Here is a 15,556-nt window from a genome sequence, read left to right as displayed (position 1 = left end):
GCGCACATGTGTAAAATGTAAATGTTATTAGCATTATGAAAATATTTCTGTTTATTTTACAGTTCAAAATTGTTTAAAAATTTATCAAAACATTAAATGCAATGAGCATCTTCAGTGAATAGACTATTATTTTCGTTGCACTGTAAATACATGTTGATCTATCTGTTGACAGTAAGTAAGTTGATGATAGAAGAAAGATAAGTGTAATACATAAAGAGAGATTTCTATATTCTCTCTGCCCAAAATGCCTATGTGGGCTTCATGTCCAAGATGTTGAACATATTTTATGGTACTATGCAAATTATGGTGCCCACAGGATACCCTGGACACCACCAACCCTAAAACCTGCAAAACACTTTTCTAAAATAAAATCAAATACAACCAAAACACAACAACTCTTCTAAAAGATCCCACGCTCCCTCCAGCAATAATTATCACCGACATCCTCAAGAAAAACATTTTTTTTAAAACATCGCAATAACCCAATACCTTTTCTAATTTTGTTTATACATAATGTGTATATATTATGTAGGTATCTATACCGGCAAATTGGAGTTTAAGCAACAAAAAAAAGCCTAATTTAGGCTGCCTAAACTGTGAGTTGTGACATATTAGACATATATGACATTCGCCCGCGGGGAGTCCCTGTAAGTACTCAACGCCATCTAACGAACAGCAACAATAACAATCTCCCACTTCACCGACCCCGGACCCCCCTCTCCTATCAACTTTTCAAAGCAGGTACTAACATGCATGCATTCACGCTCTGAGCCTTTACAGATGGTGGGTCGTGTTGTGGGTACTTAAGTAATTCCGTATGCACAGAGGCAGAGCTACCAACGAGCAACGAGGCATCAAACCATCAGACGCTCTTCGGCGTTGTTGTTGAGCGGATCATTCGTCTGCCTTGGCCTGGAATTCGCGGATTTTCTCTCTCTTTTTCCCGGGGAGTGTCACACTACTTCACTTGTGAATTGCTCGCGGTTGAAGCCAACAACGGACTCTCATGTCCTCGTTATATCGCTGAATCGTTGACAGCCAGTAAACTGATTAACCGGTGAGTGTTGTCATTTTATTTTGTTTACCATTATTACAACGTACATTACTATTTTGTCGGGATGTGTGTAGGAGCGGCTGGAAAAATTATTCTTGTATTCTGCTGTGTCATTGAGAATTTCAATCATCGCGTATTACTTACATGTGTCATTTGTACAACAACCATCTACCGTATTTGTTGCTAGGTATCGCCAATTAAAAAGGTTTACGACTCACAGTAGTAGGTATTACAGGCTGGAAGAGAGAGAGAGAGAGACCGCGTTTTTCAAGTGAAAGGTGTGTAGCGCATACCTACCCATACAATAAGTACAGTGCACATGTTGTACATAGATAGTATACCTAGAAGAGAGCGTCAAATCGTGATCGTAGCTTTCGCGGCAATCCATCCTCTCCCTCGTGGCCTTTTTAATCTCCGCGTGTGCCGCGAAAAATCTCTTTTCTGTCTTATAGGTATAGTAATAGCTACAAAAAGTAGCGGTTGAATCAAGTGCCGCTGCAATGGCCCAAATTGCCGGGAGAGAACAAAGGTGGTGGGGGTCGAGGCAAATTGGCATTTTACTCGCGTGCTCGATCGAAGAATGCAATTAACGTTATTATAATTGCACGTGTGTGTAGTTCTCTATCGTTATCGAGCTCCTAATTGTTTTTCTTTTACTTTTTCGTTTCTTATCTGATGTTTGTACAACATTTATATGTGCGTGTGTATGTATGTTCTTACCTTGAAGTCATATTTCATAATCTTGAATTTAAAGACATGTTGCGAGCATGGTGTGTGGCCCGCACATTAATCGAAATATTCTTCCAAATCAAGATAATTATATCGCATAGTATATACAAGCAGTTTGAATGTTCTATTGAATAATTTATTTCTCTGTTAAAGCTAAGTAAATCATCATCAGAGCATGCGAGCAAGTGGTTTTGTCGTCCATACGTTACTTTTTCTTCTCGAAGACTTTGTTTTGACGCGTGTGGCCGAACACAATTTTTCTCGTGCAAGGGTGTTTGAATTTTCGCTCGCGTACGTTGCAAAAGATAAGGTAAAGTACCTACCCTCTATTCGGACACATAATTTTAGGTAATCCACTATTTCTAAATTCACAAAGAAATTAGCTGTTTTTGCGAAAAAGACGGTTGACATATAGATAATAAAGTAATTTTTCTGTCACTTAAAAAAAAAAAAAGTTCTTTGTGACCGTTTGATCATTGTTTAAAATAATTATAAAGATTCAGTCTCAAAACCCCTATATTCGGACAATGCATTTCTAAATAGTCCGAATATAGGTCCCGTTACGACGTAGGGACCATAATCCGGACAGTCGTGAACATTGAGAAAATGAGGTTATGGCACATCTTTATATACAGTTATATTTTACTTTAATGGCTTTAATTTGTTAAACAAATGCAAAAAAACAAATTATTATTGTATTTTACTACATAGTATAACCATTTCTTTGCACTTGTAAGCAAGTGAATTGCTGGATTATGTGTGTCCGAATATGGGGTACAGTTTGAACCGTAGTATCTAATTTCTGGACAGCAGCCAAACCTCGATTTGCAAGAAAAAACATTTCTTTTAATGAATTATCAAATTAATTCGACGTATGTTGTAACTATCCTAAATCAATTCGATACTGTAGATTACAAATAAATTTTTTTCATTCAGAAATTGTAAAAAAATCATGTAATTATCGCTGCTGTCCGGATATAGGTCCGAACAACACTTTTGTCCGAATACAGGGTACTTTACCTTAGGCTCTGTACGGAAATGATGCGTTGGTTAAGTATTAAGGTACCTACCCCCACCCTGGCTTAACTAACTGACTGTGTGTTCGCACATGTAAACAGTTAATCATCTGATCACGTCTTGGCGCACTTTAAGCGCTTTAAGGGTTTAAAAGAGGACTTGAAAGCGCTCAAAGTGCGCCAAAACGTGATCAGCTGATTAACTATTGTTTACATGTGCGAACGCACGGTCAGTTAGTTAAGCCAGGGTGGGGGTAGGTACCAACCAAAAATTTAAGAAACATATTTCCGAACAGAGCCTATAATTTAACCAAGCACAAGGTGTAAGCAATTACTTTTCTTATTCGGTGTGGTATTGAGTTGTGCTACTTTGGTCGACATGTGAAAAAATTCTGTTGCGGTTTATGCATTAATGATGTATTGTCCTCTCGCTAGTCATTTATTTCATGTTATGCACTTGTAAATGCTTCGAGTCATACTCCTTTTTTTTCAAACGATCGCATGATTACGAAAATAACAATACGAAAAAAAATTATATTGTTATAGTAGTTTAAAATTCTCTTAGCATAAAAACTATTTTATACGAGTTTCTTTTTTTGCTGTTTAATAGATTTACGCAGATTTATAAGTTGTATCATAAGTCGTATGTTAAACAGTTAACCCATATAACTCTCATGTGACATTTAAAAAATGTTCATGTCAAGCTTCATTTATTTTCTTTTTGATTAACGTTAAAAGCCTTGAAGCAGTTGAGATTAATCCACATAAGCTCGTTACAAAGGCAATTATGTGACACGTTAACACTGTACAAATTGGTACTATCTCGCTTTACTACTGACATTCCTCTTTTTTCAGAAAATTTTTGAACGGTAAAATACAGTAAGCCATGTAGCTGCAACTCATGCAACGTTTTTCTTCGTCCGTTCAATTACAGTTCATTGACACAAAATAATACTTACTGTCAGCTGTTTTAAAATTAAAATTTTTTGTCCCCTGTAAATTAAGCAAGTCGATCACTCAATGGGGATACACTTTAAAAATGAATTGACTTATATTCAACAACGAAGAATACCAGCAGCTGTTTGAAAACAAATTAGCGCCAATGTCACTTTCAACCGTAGAAGAGTAACATTTTTAATTTAAAAACGAATGCATTATTGCATAAAATTAATTTTCGGATAACTTAGATAAAAACAGCTATACAGCATAAAATTTGATCAAACGTGAAAGCGTTTGATCTTGATATTTTGTATGTCTAGCTCTCGAATCTTTCCACTCGAAAGGCGTATACAGACTTGCGCGGCCGCATTTCTAAACAGTTTTTTGTTGTAGAGAACTTGGATATCATGTGATTCTTAACCTTTTCGCCCTGAAAACAATCCGGTCTCTAGATAATTGTATTTTATTAATTGATCATGTTGAAAGTAATCATATCAGAGCGTGTTGTCAATTAAACTTGAAAACACATAAATAACTAATCACAATAAAAAATTCTCCCTTTCCGTGTTATTCATAAAACTACTAAGGCATCAAAAAAAGCAACTCATGTTTTGTAAAACAAGGCTGTACTGCTCCGTCCGTCGTTTTTCATTCTGGGGCTTCGTCGTCAAGAATATCGTCATCGTCGATGCTTAATGTGTGCATTTACGGGTTGCAATTCTTACATTACGATAAGTCCATACAGTTTAAACGTAGGTGTCTATCTTGGGTGCATTACAACACACGTTTGTTCATCACAATGGAGACGATTCCCCTTATATTTTGTCTGGTTGAGTTCCTTTCACTCTAGTTTTTAGGTTTTAACCCTATCTTCCTAAATACTTACGTATTTAGGTAAACATTTTCATCTATTAATTTTCATGTTGGCAGTAAATCACAGCTCAAAAACTCGACGGTCTTTGTTATGCATTACGTAAATCATCGTACTTGCCTGTCATACAGTAAGTACTGTCTTAGAAGAAAAAACCAAACTACGATTTAAAAAAGGCACACCCTCATTATTAAATTAAGTATTTCGCTTGTGTGTATATATATAAAATTAATCACATAAGAAACCTGCGATCCAATATCAGCACACCAGCAACTATTTGAAATTGGAGTAGGATATGAGTGACTACTTTTATATATAGGTTTATATGCATGTGTTACAATCCTCGATGCACTTACATACCATCATCGCGTGCGATTCTCGGACTGTTTCGTCATTGTACTCAGCCTACATAATCAAACAAAGAGAGAGAGAGTGTCTGGTGCGTAGGTGTCTTAAAATTTCATTACCTCTCAAGTGACCCTAAGAACTATCGAATAGAGTAACCCATTGGCCGCTTGATAAATGACTTATTAGGAGCGAGAGTCGGTGTCAACTTACTTTATTTACTTTTTCGTCCAGGTTTATAGATTTGTAAAGTAGCTTTTCAGAATTTCGATAAGTCGTGCCGATGATAGAAATCTTGGTATTATTATTTTGATGGTCAAGGTTTTGCTGTGAATGTAAGAGTTGTTTTCATTCTTTTTGTACCGTGTTAGAAGTTGGTGTTGGGCATTAGTAAACAAAGACATTTTAAAATTACCAAAGGTACGACTTTTTTCGGCTTGAATAAGTTATGAACATTTGTAAGTGTTGATTAACGTTTCATTTTTGCATTCCCTCATGTAACTTAATAGTATATTAATCGATCATTTATAACTTTTTAAATCGTTAAAATTGCTAGAATTAAATAATCAGTAAATCAGCGTTTAATCGACCCCTCGACAACTTGAATAATTTATTTCCATCTGTACTACGCGTGGTCACGCCACGAAAATATTTTTCTCATTACTCACTAGAAGCTCAATAAGCCAATACAGACAGATCTTTTGCGGCATCGCGGAAGTCCCCCCCCCTCTCTCTTTTATATAGACATCCCTCTAGTGCATTGCGCTTTGAATTACTTAATTTATGACCTTTTCCTGGTCCCACACGCAATTGTAAAAGCTGTAAAAATGTAACAAGAGCTAGAACTTTTTTTATTTTGACAGCAGAGTTATTTTTAGTCGAAATTCTTGAATATCAGTGAAAAGACTCGTGCACAAGAATAACTCGAATGGGTTTCTTTAACGTGATAAACAAACTTTGTTGAAATATAAAATTATTATAACTTCTCGAGTATGTATATTAATCGTGATAGTGAAAATTTTATTTTGGTTTGACGTGGTTATCCTTAATTATCAATAAAATAAACGAAAATTGTTTGTTTATAGGGAGTTTAACATCAAAGTAAAGTGTCCCAAGGGGGACTCAGCAGGAGAAGAAAGTAGAGGACGGTGCTAGTTTTAAAGTCGGAGGCCTAACCATGAGTGAAGACTGGGAGAGCTGGGCATCGATCATCCGATCATGTCTGTGCTCGTCCAAAACACCTCTGACCCCAATGGAAATCAACAGTAAGATTTCGATTAATGCAATTATAAGAATATTAATCAAGTATTTTTAACAAATTTGAAGAAAAAAAATTGTGTATTTTAAAGAGGATGTGAGGACCCTGGAGGGCAAAAACATCCCTTATCGACAAGCTTTTGGGTACAATACGCTAGAGGAAATGCTGCGAAATATCGCTGATCTCAGAGTATTTCAGCAAAATGGACAGCTTGTAGTATCTGTGGTTCAAAATGAAAAAACGTCACATATTCAAAAAATGGTTCGCTTTCAGAAACAGAAAAAGAAAAAACCACGCACGGTAAGCATTTTTGTGGATTTTGGTTGCTTTTGTTTAGAGGTGACATTTAATGTCTGTTTCAGCTTCCATCATTTTACAATAAGAATCAATATTACGTAAAGAAAAAGAATTATGAAACTGTGCCACAAAATCGACATAATACCCAGCAGCAAGGGAACAAATTTTCCGCTCCTAATTACAGGTGATGATTAAAGTTTTATTAATAAATTTAAAAATAACGTATATTATCTTAATAGTCCTATTTACATTGATTTTTCAGTTACAATAGAACTACATCACTTCCAAACGCCCATTCGTGGCAGACACCACAACAAAGTAAACCGCCTCCTGTGTCCATCCCACCTAAGCCGATTATACCAAGCTCAGTGGCTCCTCTTTTATCCGCTACACCGGCAGCATTGCGACAACCAATAACAACACAACGTCCACTCAGTAACAAAACCTCTGTACCGTCTATACCATCTGTACCTCCTGTACAAAAACAATCAAAAACTCCACAAGCAATTGAAATTCAAAAGCCATTGTCAGTACAGCAAAGACTGCAACAAGTTCAAGTTACTGCTCCCGTGCCTCTTTCCGCTCCTGTAATTCTACAAACCAATACAGAAAAACCAGAGGAAAAAGTAAGTATTACGTCAAATTCAACTGAAAAATGTTTGCCGTTAGTTAAAAATTTTGCTATTAGTTAAAATTCATTCGTTACCACAAATTTTTAATAATTTTCAAATAAATAGTTCAAGTTCCTGAATAATTCTCAAAATGTGCCAAAACCAAAGATATTAAATGTATCCGAAAGATTAGTTGCTGCGAAAAATGGCACCTCGGTTTTACCATTCTTAGTAAGTATGAAGAAAGAAATAACTTGTGTATTATTTTTATATCAAATATTTTTCAATCATTTTTCAACGCAGAGTGACGATCCTCGATTGAATCTGCTGAAATATACTACGGTTCGAGGATTAAAAGAGCCTATCTACAAGGACATAGGCCCAACCAAGGCAGATAAAAATATCTACAGCAGTGTTTTGGTAGGAAAATAACTTGTACTTATAATTGATTTGAAGAATGGTTAATATACAAAATTTTATCACAGATTGAAAAGGATAAAAAGTATAGTTCATATCCACAAGAAGCCAAAACAAAGGATGAAGCCGAAAAAATCGCAGCTAGATTAGCTTTAGAGAAACTTTTATTAGAAGAGAAAAGTCCCAAAGTGATAACCCTAGACATTAACTTGATGATTAAAAGAGTTATAAAGATTGTCAATGAACATCCCACGGGGGGGATGACCGAAATTGGTGTAGTCGATGTTTATAAAAAACAATTCAACGAAGGGTTGCCTCATGAGTGGTTAAAATATGTAGAAAATGACATTAAAGTAGAAAAAACTCTATCTGTTCAAGACATGTGCATCTTATATCCTCGCAAAGAAAGTATGCCTACGCTAATAAGTCCAGTCCTACCATCTGAGCCAGATTCAGTGAGGTATCAGGACCTGGAAGAATTTTACCTTCACGTATACGTCGCCTACAGTGTAACGGAAATTTGGGGTATCATCAACGATGAGAATTACAGCGTAGGTGTATTATTATTATTATTATTATTATTATTATTATTGTGCGTCAAAAGTATTGACTGATAAGCTCTTGATTTCAGGATCAAATTTTGGAATTAAGCTACTTGATGGGCGATTTCTACAGTAAGAATGTCGCTATGGTCTCACAAATAGCGAATGGCTCTTACTATGCTGTTTTTGACAATGAATGGCATAGAGTACGCTGCCTAAAGTATGATGAGCAAACAAAAGAAGTCACAGTGTGGTTCATTGATCGAGGAGATGAAGATGTGTACCCTGCGAATCGTTTAAGGCCTCTTGCACCTGAATTCTGCACAGTGCCCGCGCAAGCAGTGCGAGTATCGATGGAGGGATTGGAGTTGTTTGATGATTTGGCTGATATCACTAATGATTTAGATGATTTACTACTTGAAAAGGATATACTGGTCATAAACAAAACGTTGGACACGGATTCTGTCAGTAATAGGAATCAGAACGTTCTTTCGGCGGAACTCTTACTTACATCTGATGGCGATATTCAGATTCGTCTCAATGATCACGTGAGAGATATAATTTTGAAAAAAATTGATCCAACCTACCACTTATCATCTGTAAGTTTCTGTACTTTTCTTGTGGCAAACAATTGTTATACAGATATTGCATCTATACGTATTTACACTTTTCAGGATAAAGTTTCTCAAGAAGCTTATATATCATGTGTTACTGTTGATGCAGTCTATGTGCAATTAGCTTCCAAAGGAAAAAAGCAATTGGACGAATTAATTAAAAACGTCGCCAAAGAATTTCTAGACAATGTTTACTTCAAACCCCGACCTGTCTTGAGTCTCAATCCTTCCAAACTGTATATGGCCAAGAGTGTAGCAGATAAACTCTGGCACAGAGTAAAACTGATCAAAATTATTAATGATGATGAAGCGCGGGCTTTTTGCGTCGATGAAGGTGACGAAATGACTGTTAAAAAGACTGAATTGGTTTCTTTAGAGGACCTTCCAGAACTGTTGAGTCTGTTCCCGCATCAGGTATGTGTTTTAAAAAAAATGAGTTACTTCAATTTCTTGAGTTTTTCTCAAAGTACAACTAGATTTTTCAATTTTAGGCGGTAAGAGTAATTTTATACAAGATTGGCAATTCTCCGATTACTTTTGATGAAAAAGTAGTGAATCGTCTTCGCCAATTAGCGCCTAAGACTGAAATATTTTACATGAAAGTATTTGATGTATGGGAAAATGTTCCAGTAGTCGTGTTCTACAAGAGAACTAAAGAAAACAATTTATTAGCTTCTTTAAATGACAATTTAGTAGTAGGAATGGAGCTATCGTAAGTAAATTTGTATATGTTCCTGTTCTAATGGTTCAACCAAGATTTGTTTTGAAAGTAACTATTATGTAATATTATTAATAGATCAAAGGATAGTAACAATAATAATAACACCAAACGTATTAGAAATGAAAAGTCATCTGTTGAAACAAAAAGTGACTTTCCACTGGAATCACCAAATATTCCCGCGATCGGAAAAGAATTCGATGTCTACGTCACAATGGCAGCTCATCCAAGCAATTTCACTGTGCAACCGTTAAGCAGTGCTAAAGCTCTCGAGGTAATGTTTGTTGATTTGCTTGTATGTCAACTCATAAGCAAATTTTAATTAAAACTTGAACTTGATGTGCTTTCATTAGAATCTGATGACAGAATTGTCAAGAGTGTGTAATAAATATACTGGTCCCCCTCTTACGTTCAACAACGTAAAGCCTGGGAACATTTATGCTGCAAAATATGATGGTGATTCTAGGTGGTACAGGTAAGCACTCTTTGTTTTATTGGTGGATTTAGTCTAATTGTTAATACTTGATAGTTTAATTAATATAATTTTTTTAGAGGGTACGCTTCAAAAATCCTCAACAAGAGTATTTGCGTTATTTACTACTGTGATTATGGAGATTTTAGAACAGTAACTATGGATCAGTTACAGCCCCTTGATAAAAAGTTTTTGTCATTACCCTACCAAGCCATTAAGGCAAAATTGTACGGTAAGTAAAACTATATGTTAAAATTATAATATTCATAGTGCAATGCTAGTTTTAATAAAAATACTTTTATTTCAGGCATAACTCCAGTTTTGAATGACTGGTCGGTTGGCGACTCTTTGCGTTTTCGAGATTTAACCGTTGAAAAGTCATTCGTTTCTATTGTCAAGTCCCAAGAACTCGACTGTACTAATGTTAACGAGATCATATTGGGCCTGGAGCTAGTTAACACGAGTTCATCGGAAAATATTTACATTTCCAACATTCTAGTTAAAGAGAAGAGGGCAGAAAAAAAAGTTTTCACGTCTGAGACATGAAAAATTTGCGAGAAAAAATACGTGATTAAAAAGTATTATATCAAACGTTACGTTCTTCCTTTTTATATTGTTTCTTAAAGCAAATTTAATATGTTAAAACGAAATGGTAAATAACGAATTTAATGTTTGTACATTATAAGAACAAGAAATATATTTTTTGCAATATATTGAATAAAATTTTATCAAATAAACTCTTTGAAATAACGTAATTTTCAGCCTTAAAAAAAAACCGACCGTTGACGGCATTTATTTGCACAAACCGTCTCCTGACCATCCACCCCTTACCTTATCATAATCAATATTAATAGATTGACCTGCTCTACTGCACTAGTTACGTTGAAATACCTATATCTCTCCGAGATAAAGTGTTATTGTACGCCGCAACGTTATACGCTTGTCGGCTAGTCTCGCTACACCACACCTTTGCTGCGTATACTTATGTTTTTTTTATACAAGAAGTTTTTTTCGCGTGCGCGCCCTCAAACACAAATACTTGATAAATGCATTGACGGTCGATCGATACTTATTAAGCAAAACTGTACCACCGTATATGAGTTATGACATTAGACACATACTTGAAGTGAAATTTTCCGAAAGTCCAGAAAACTTACTTGCATTATTAATTTAATAAGTATCGAACATTTTCTGTCCATTGTTGTAGGTATTGTACGAGTGTTGAGAGAAAAGCACAGCTTTTATACGGTACAAAAAACACCGTTTCGTTGCCGCGTGCCCGCGTTCAATACTCTTGGAACGTCATCTGGGGAATTCTAGGGAATCCCATGGCTTCTTCGTATGTTTGGGTTGTAAGGGGGCTGGGGGTTGGAGGTTGGAGGTCCTCAACTCGGGGGTGTCTCGCGAAGTAAAGCTGAAAGCTGCGCGCGAAGCTCTCTGAGACGGCGCAAACCAAAGAGGAGAGAAATGGCTAACTGGATTGTAAACGATTGAGGTTTCTCTCGCATCATAAAAAATGCATCTTTAGTGCACCGGCGAGGTGGCGGGCGTTACGTAACCCGCGGGTGTAATGTAGCATACAGTCTGTTTAGGTAAGGAACTACTTTTACTGATGTACTTTTGTACTTATATGCATGAAATGGATTTATACGCACAACACAAATGTTACACAAGCTTGTATATACCCACATGTAAGCAAATGAAACTGCAGTGCATCATATAGCAAGACAGTGGCGGAGTAGTTTTGTATATTGTTAATAGTTTCATTGAAAAGGTAGAAGGGGTGGAAGGGTTTATTAGGCTTGTCCCCTGTGCCCGCAAATCTATTATTTGGTACTAAGTGTTTTTTCGTTTTCAGTGAACTTTCTTTATTGTGCTTTGTGTTCGTGGTGTTTCGTGTGTAGCCTTGACAGGTGGTCAAAGGGGTATTTATGAGTATTCGACGCTGTGTGTTTTTGTTTATTTATTTTATTTCATTCGAGAGGGATGTTCGAACAAAGACAGCATTAAACAAAACTATCCATGACTTTGGTATGCTTTTCTTGTCTTGCACTATTTTTATTACAGTTTCATATGTGAAATATGGTATTATTGCATTGGTAGATGAAAATTTTTTTTCTTTAACAAGTGTTTTTTGCAGCTCAAACAAGTAAACTAAAGTAATAATAAAAATGGCTGAAGCAATAGAATTAGCTACATTTAATGAGACTGTCATCTCAAGCTTTGAGGAATTCTGGATTCACATCTTTGCAGTAAATGATCTAACGGACATAAGAGGGCTTACTCTAGATGAAGAAATTATCGTAAGTTTGCTTGTATAAAAGTTACTGCAACGTTATATCCAATCGTTTGTTAAACTTTATTTTTTAATTCATCACAGGATACTTTGAAAAAGTTATCATTGGACATGAAAGTTTACTATAACTCGACAGACTTAGACTTTGGCCCTCCAGAAATCGATAAATATTATGCAGTTTTTGATGATGAGTGGCACCGTGTTAGGTGCACAAGTCTCGATTCGAAAAAAGAAGTAGCCACAGTGTACTTTATTGACAGGGGCGACGAAGATTCGTTTTCTTACGACGTCCTGCATCCCCTTCACCAGCACTTTTTCCAATTCCCAGCACAGTCTCTTAAATTGTCAATCTGTGATCTAGAAATATTTAAGGATTGTAAAGAAATACAAACTTTCATAGAAGAAACACTAGTTAATAAGGACGTTTTTGTCAGAGTTAAAAATGTTAACCAAGACTGTGATATTCCAACTTTGTCCGTTGAAATGATTGTAGAAAAAGACAGTGAAGACGAAATTAATTTTAATGATCAAGTTTTTGAAAAGCTGTGTGATGAAGTTCTCAATCCGAAAATACATATTGGAATTGTAAGTATGGCGTGCCGCTTGTGAAGATGAATTTTTGTAATTTATCTTATTTGCTTAGGACAAAGTTGCACAAGAAACTCACGTCTCACACGTCAGTGAGCAAGCCATATTCATGCAGATAAGATCCCAAGGCCTGTACTATTTTAAAATCTTAATGAATGAATTGGTCAAAGGTTATTTAGATAACAAATCTTTCAAACAAAAGACCGTATTTTCTTTCAACATGCAAAAAGTGTATGTGACAAAAAATCTAACAGATAATCACTGGTATAGAGTTAAAATCGTACAAGTTGAAAACGAGTCTGAAGCATATGTAAATGTTATTGATTTTGGAGGCTCTTTTCTTGTGAAAAAACGTAACTTAATTTCATTGGGAGATCTGTCCGAAGTCCTCGCACATTTTCCAGATCAGGCAAGTGTTCTTCATTTTTTTTTTTTTTTTTGTAAAATATTATGTTGGCATAATTTCCTTTTTCATTTCACAGGCAATTGAAGTAAAATTGCATAAAATTCCACCGGCTATGTTCAACAAAAGGATGTCAGAATATATGAAATTCCTGGCTCCTCTGTATCAAGTATTTCACATGAAAGTTGTGGGATTTTGCAGATCAGTTCCTATTGTCGAATTCTACAAACGTATGGAAGATAACTGCCTTTTATATATTAATGATGAATTGATTCTTGAATTCACGATACCGTAAGTATTTAGGAGTGAAACGAGTAAAATTAAATATCATAAAAATAATTTTCTCTTACATAATTTATTTTCTTTCAACAAGTATAAACGATGGCACTTCAAATAATTGTCCAGCTTTCACGCAACCAAATTTCCCTCTTAAACCTCCGACAGTACCTGAAGATAATTCTTATTTCGATGTACATGTGACTATGGCTGCTGCACCTGATGATTTTACTGTACAGCCGTTGTGTGATGCAATTAAGCTTGACGTAAGCACAAACTTTATTTCAATGTTAAACTTTTGATAAACTTCTTTTCAACTGTAATCTTCTATAGGTTTTAATGCAGAAATTGTTGAGTGCTTGCGAAGCTTACTGCGGTGCTAAGCTCACGTCAGAGAGTATCAAATTGGGAGAAGTTTATGCTGTTCAAAATTCGGATGATGATACATGGTTTAGGTGTGTTGAAACAGAAAAAAAATAACATGAACGATTTTTGTACATAAACGTCCTTTATTTTTCAGAGGCTGCGTTTTTGAAATTATAAGCGACAATATTTTTGTTGTATATGCTTGTGATTATGGCGATTTTAGGGTTGTATCATTAGACAATTTACAGCCTTTGCTTGAAGAATTTTTGGAGCTACCATTTCAAGCTGTCAAGGCTAAGCTAGTTGGTAAAGGATATATATATATATATGTATATACAGTAATCATTTCAAAATTACTTGCCTTAACAAGTTTTTCATACATGTTGAACTGTGATTACAGGCCTCTCACCAGAAAGAAAAGCCAACTGGACAGTAAATGACAGTTTGAGATTTTTGGAATTGGTTGTTTCAAAAAGCTTCGTGTCTTTCATTAAAAGCCGAGAATTTGCTAAAAATCTGCTTGGCTACGCTATCAACGTAGAACTAATTGATACGTCGACGGACGAAGACGTTTACATAGCCGATTTTCTAAATAATACAAGAAAAGTTGAAAGTCGGTGAAATTTTAAAGCTTGACTTTTTCTATTGATAATAAGAAACATAAAATAATCATGATACATTCAAAACGTTTTAAATAAAGTTTTCTATAGATAGGGAAAAAAAATCAATAATAATAATAATCATGCAATAATTTAGTACGTACAGTTTTTGTTCTGTAAAATTTATACAGATTTAAGTGTTTAGTTAAATTTGCCATGTGATCAGTATTTTCGTTCAAAGAACAGTATTTACTTATTCACTGTTGGAACATTCCGTACGAGAGAGATAGAAAAAAAGTGAAACTTTTAAACGGAAAGACGCTCGCGATTCAAATATATTTTATTTTATGATGATAAAACAGAGCGCTCGCATTTTTCAAAAAAATGCGCTTATTTCGGTTACAACGCGCTTTGTTTTGCTCACTCATAAGTGTAAGTTTTGTAAAACTTTATAAATTTAAATATTTTTAAAATACAACCAAAAATTTTTAAAAATCAGTGTGACTATTTTTTCCTCTCGAATCCCAATGAATTTACTGAATCGATTTTTGGGTATAAGTTAGATAGTAAACTTGCCGCAAACAGCACAGACAACGTCAACTTTTTATTTTATATCTATTAGATCAGTTGCGGCTGGTTTATAATTGAACATGGCCTTACTGTAAGAGTAGTACTAACAATTATTTGGATCAGCGCCATCTAGCGTTGCGGATTTCTAAACTAAAAAGTGGCCCTAAACTTTTGACCCACAGCATTAGCGCTTAGAGCCACTTAGCCTATTATAAACCAGCCGCAACTCATTGTGTAGCTATAAAATAAAAAAATAACGATACGTGTGTTTTTGGCGGCAAGTTAACAATATATCTTTTACTTGAAAATTTATCTTCAAAAGTATAAACACATAGGAGGTCGATTTTTTGGTAGAAAAAAGATTGTTAACTTGCCGCCAAAAAACACACGTATTGTTATTTTTTCATTTTATAGCTACAAAATAAGTTGCGGCTGGTTTACAATAGGCTAAGTGGCTCTAAGCGCTAATGCTGTGGGTCAAAAGTTTAGGGCCACTTTTTAGTTTAGAAATCCGAAACGCTAGATGGCGCTGATCCAAATAATTGTTAGTACTACTCTTACAGTAAGGCCATGTT

At 35.3% G+C, this 15,556-nt stretch overlaps 2 protein-coding genes across 3 annotated transcripts; both read left to right on the top strand.

Moving 5' to 3' along the window:
- Window positions 1–792: 792 nt before the first annotated feature.
- On the top strand, window positions 793–10,569 carry LOC106644872 (tudor domain-containing protein 7B). Of its 2 annotated transcripts, none has more exons than XM_014360564.2 (15): window positions 793–1,057; window positions 6,040–6,219; window positions 6,304–6,512; window positions 6,575–6,693; window positions 6,772–7,135; window positions 7,247–7,351; window positions 7,424–7,540; window positions 7,606–8,088; window positions 8,169–8,678; window positions 8,754–9,107; window positions 9,185–9,405; window positions 9,490–9,685; window positions 9,765–9,886; window positions 9,964–10,115; window positions 10,191–10,569. In XM_014360564.2, the coding sequence occupies exons 2-15, from the start codon at window positions 6,132–6,134 to the stop codon at window positions 10,427–10,429; spliced, it is 3,279 nt and encodes a 1,092-aa protein (XP_014216050.2). In that variant the 5' UTR covers window positions 793–1,057; window positions 6,040–6,131; the 3' UTR covers window positions 10,430–10,569. The 2 variants fall into 2 exon arrangements, with proteins under 2 accessions (XP_014216050.2, XP_014216051.2); XM_014360565.2 differs by lacking the exon at window positions 793–1,057 and adding an exon at window positions 1,145–1,332.
- An 804-nt stretch (window positions 10,570–11,373) lies between these two features.
- On the top strand, window positions 11,374–14,718 carry LOC106646501 (tudor domain-containing protein 7-like). The gene is made up of 9 exons (XM_089594572.1): window positions 11,374–11,475; window positions 12,024–12,186; window positions 12,264–12,764; window positions 12,823–13,176; window positions 13,250–13,461; window positions 13,544–13,712; window positions 13,780–13,901; window positions 13,967–14,118; window positions 14,213–14,718. The coding sequence occupies exons 2-9, from the start codon at window positions 12,055–12,057 to the stop codon at window positions 14,431–14,433; spliced, it is 1,863 nt and encodes a 620-aa protein (XP_089450698.1). The 5' UTR covers window positions 11,374–11,475; window positions 12,024–12,054; the 3' UTR covers window positions 14,434–14,718.
- Window positions 14,719–15,556: the final 838 nt, after the last annotated feature.

This window comes from Copidosoma floridanum, unplaced genomic scaffold, assembly GCF_036245765.1.
Source record: "Copidosoma floridanum isolate Cflo_tuat_1 unplaced genomic scaffold, Cflo_Japanese_pri ptg000021l, whole genome shotgun sequence".
Taxonomy (NCBI): Eukaryota; Metazoa; Arthropoda; class Insecta; order Hymenoptera; family Encyrtidae; genus Copidosoma; species Copidosoma floridanum.
This window is presented reverse-complemented; position numbering and strand designations above follow the sequence as displayed.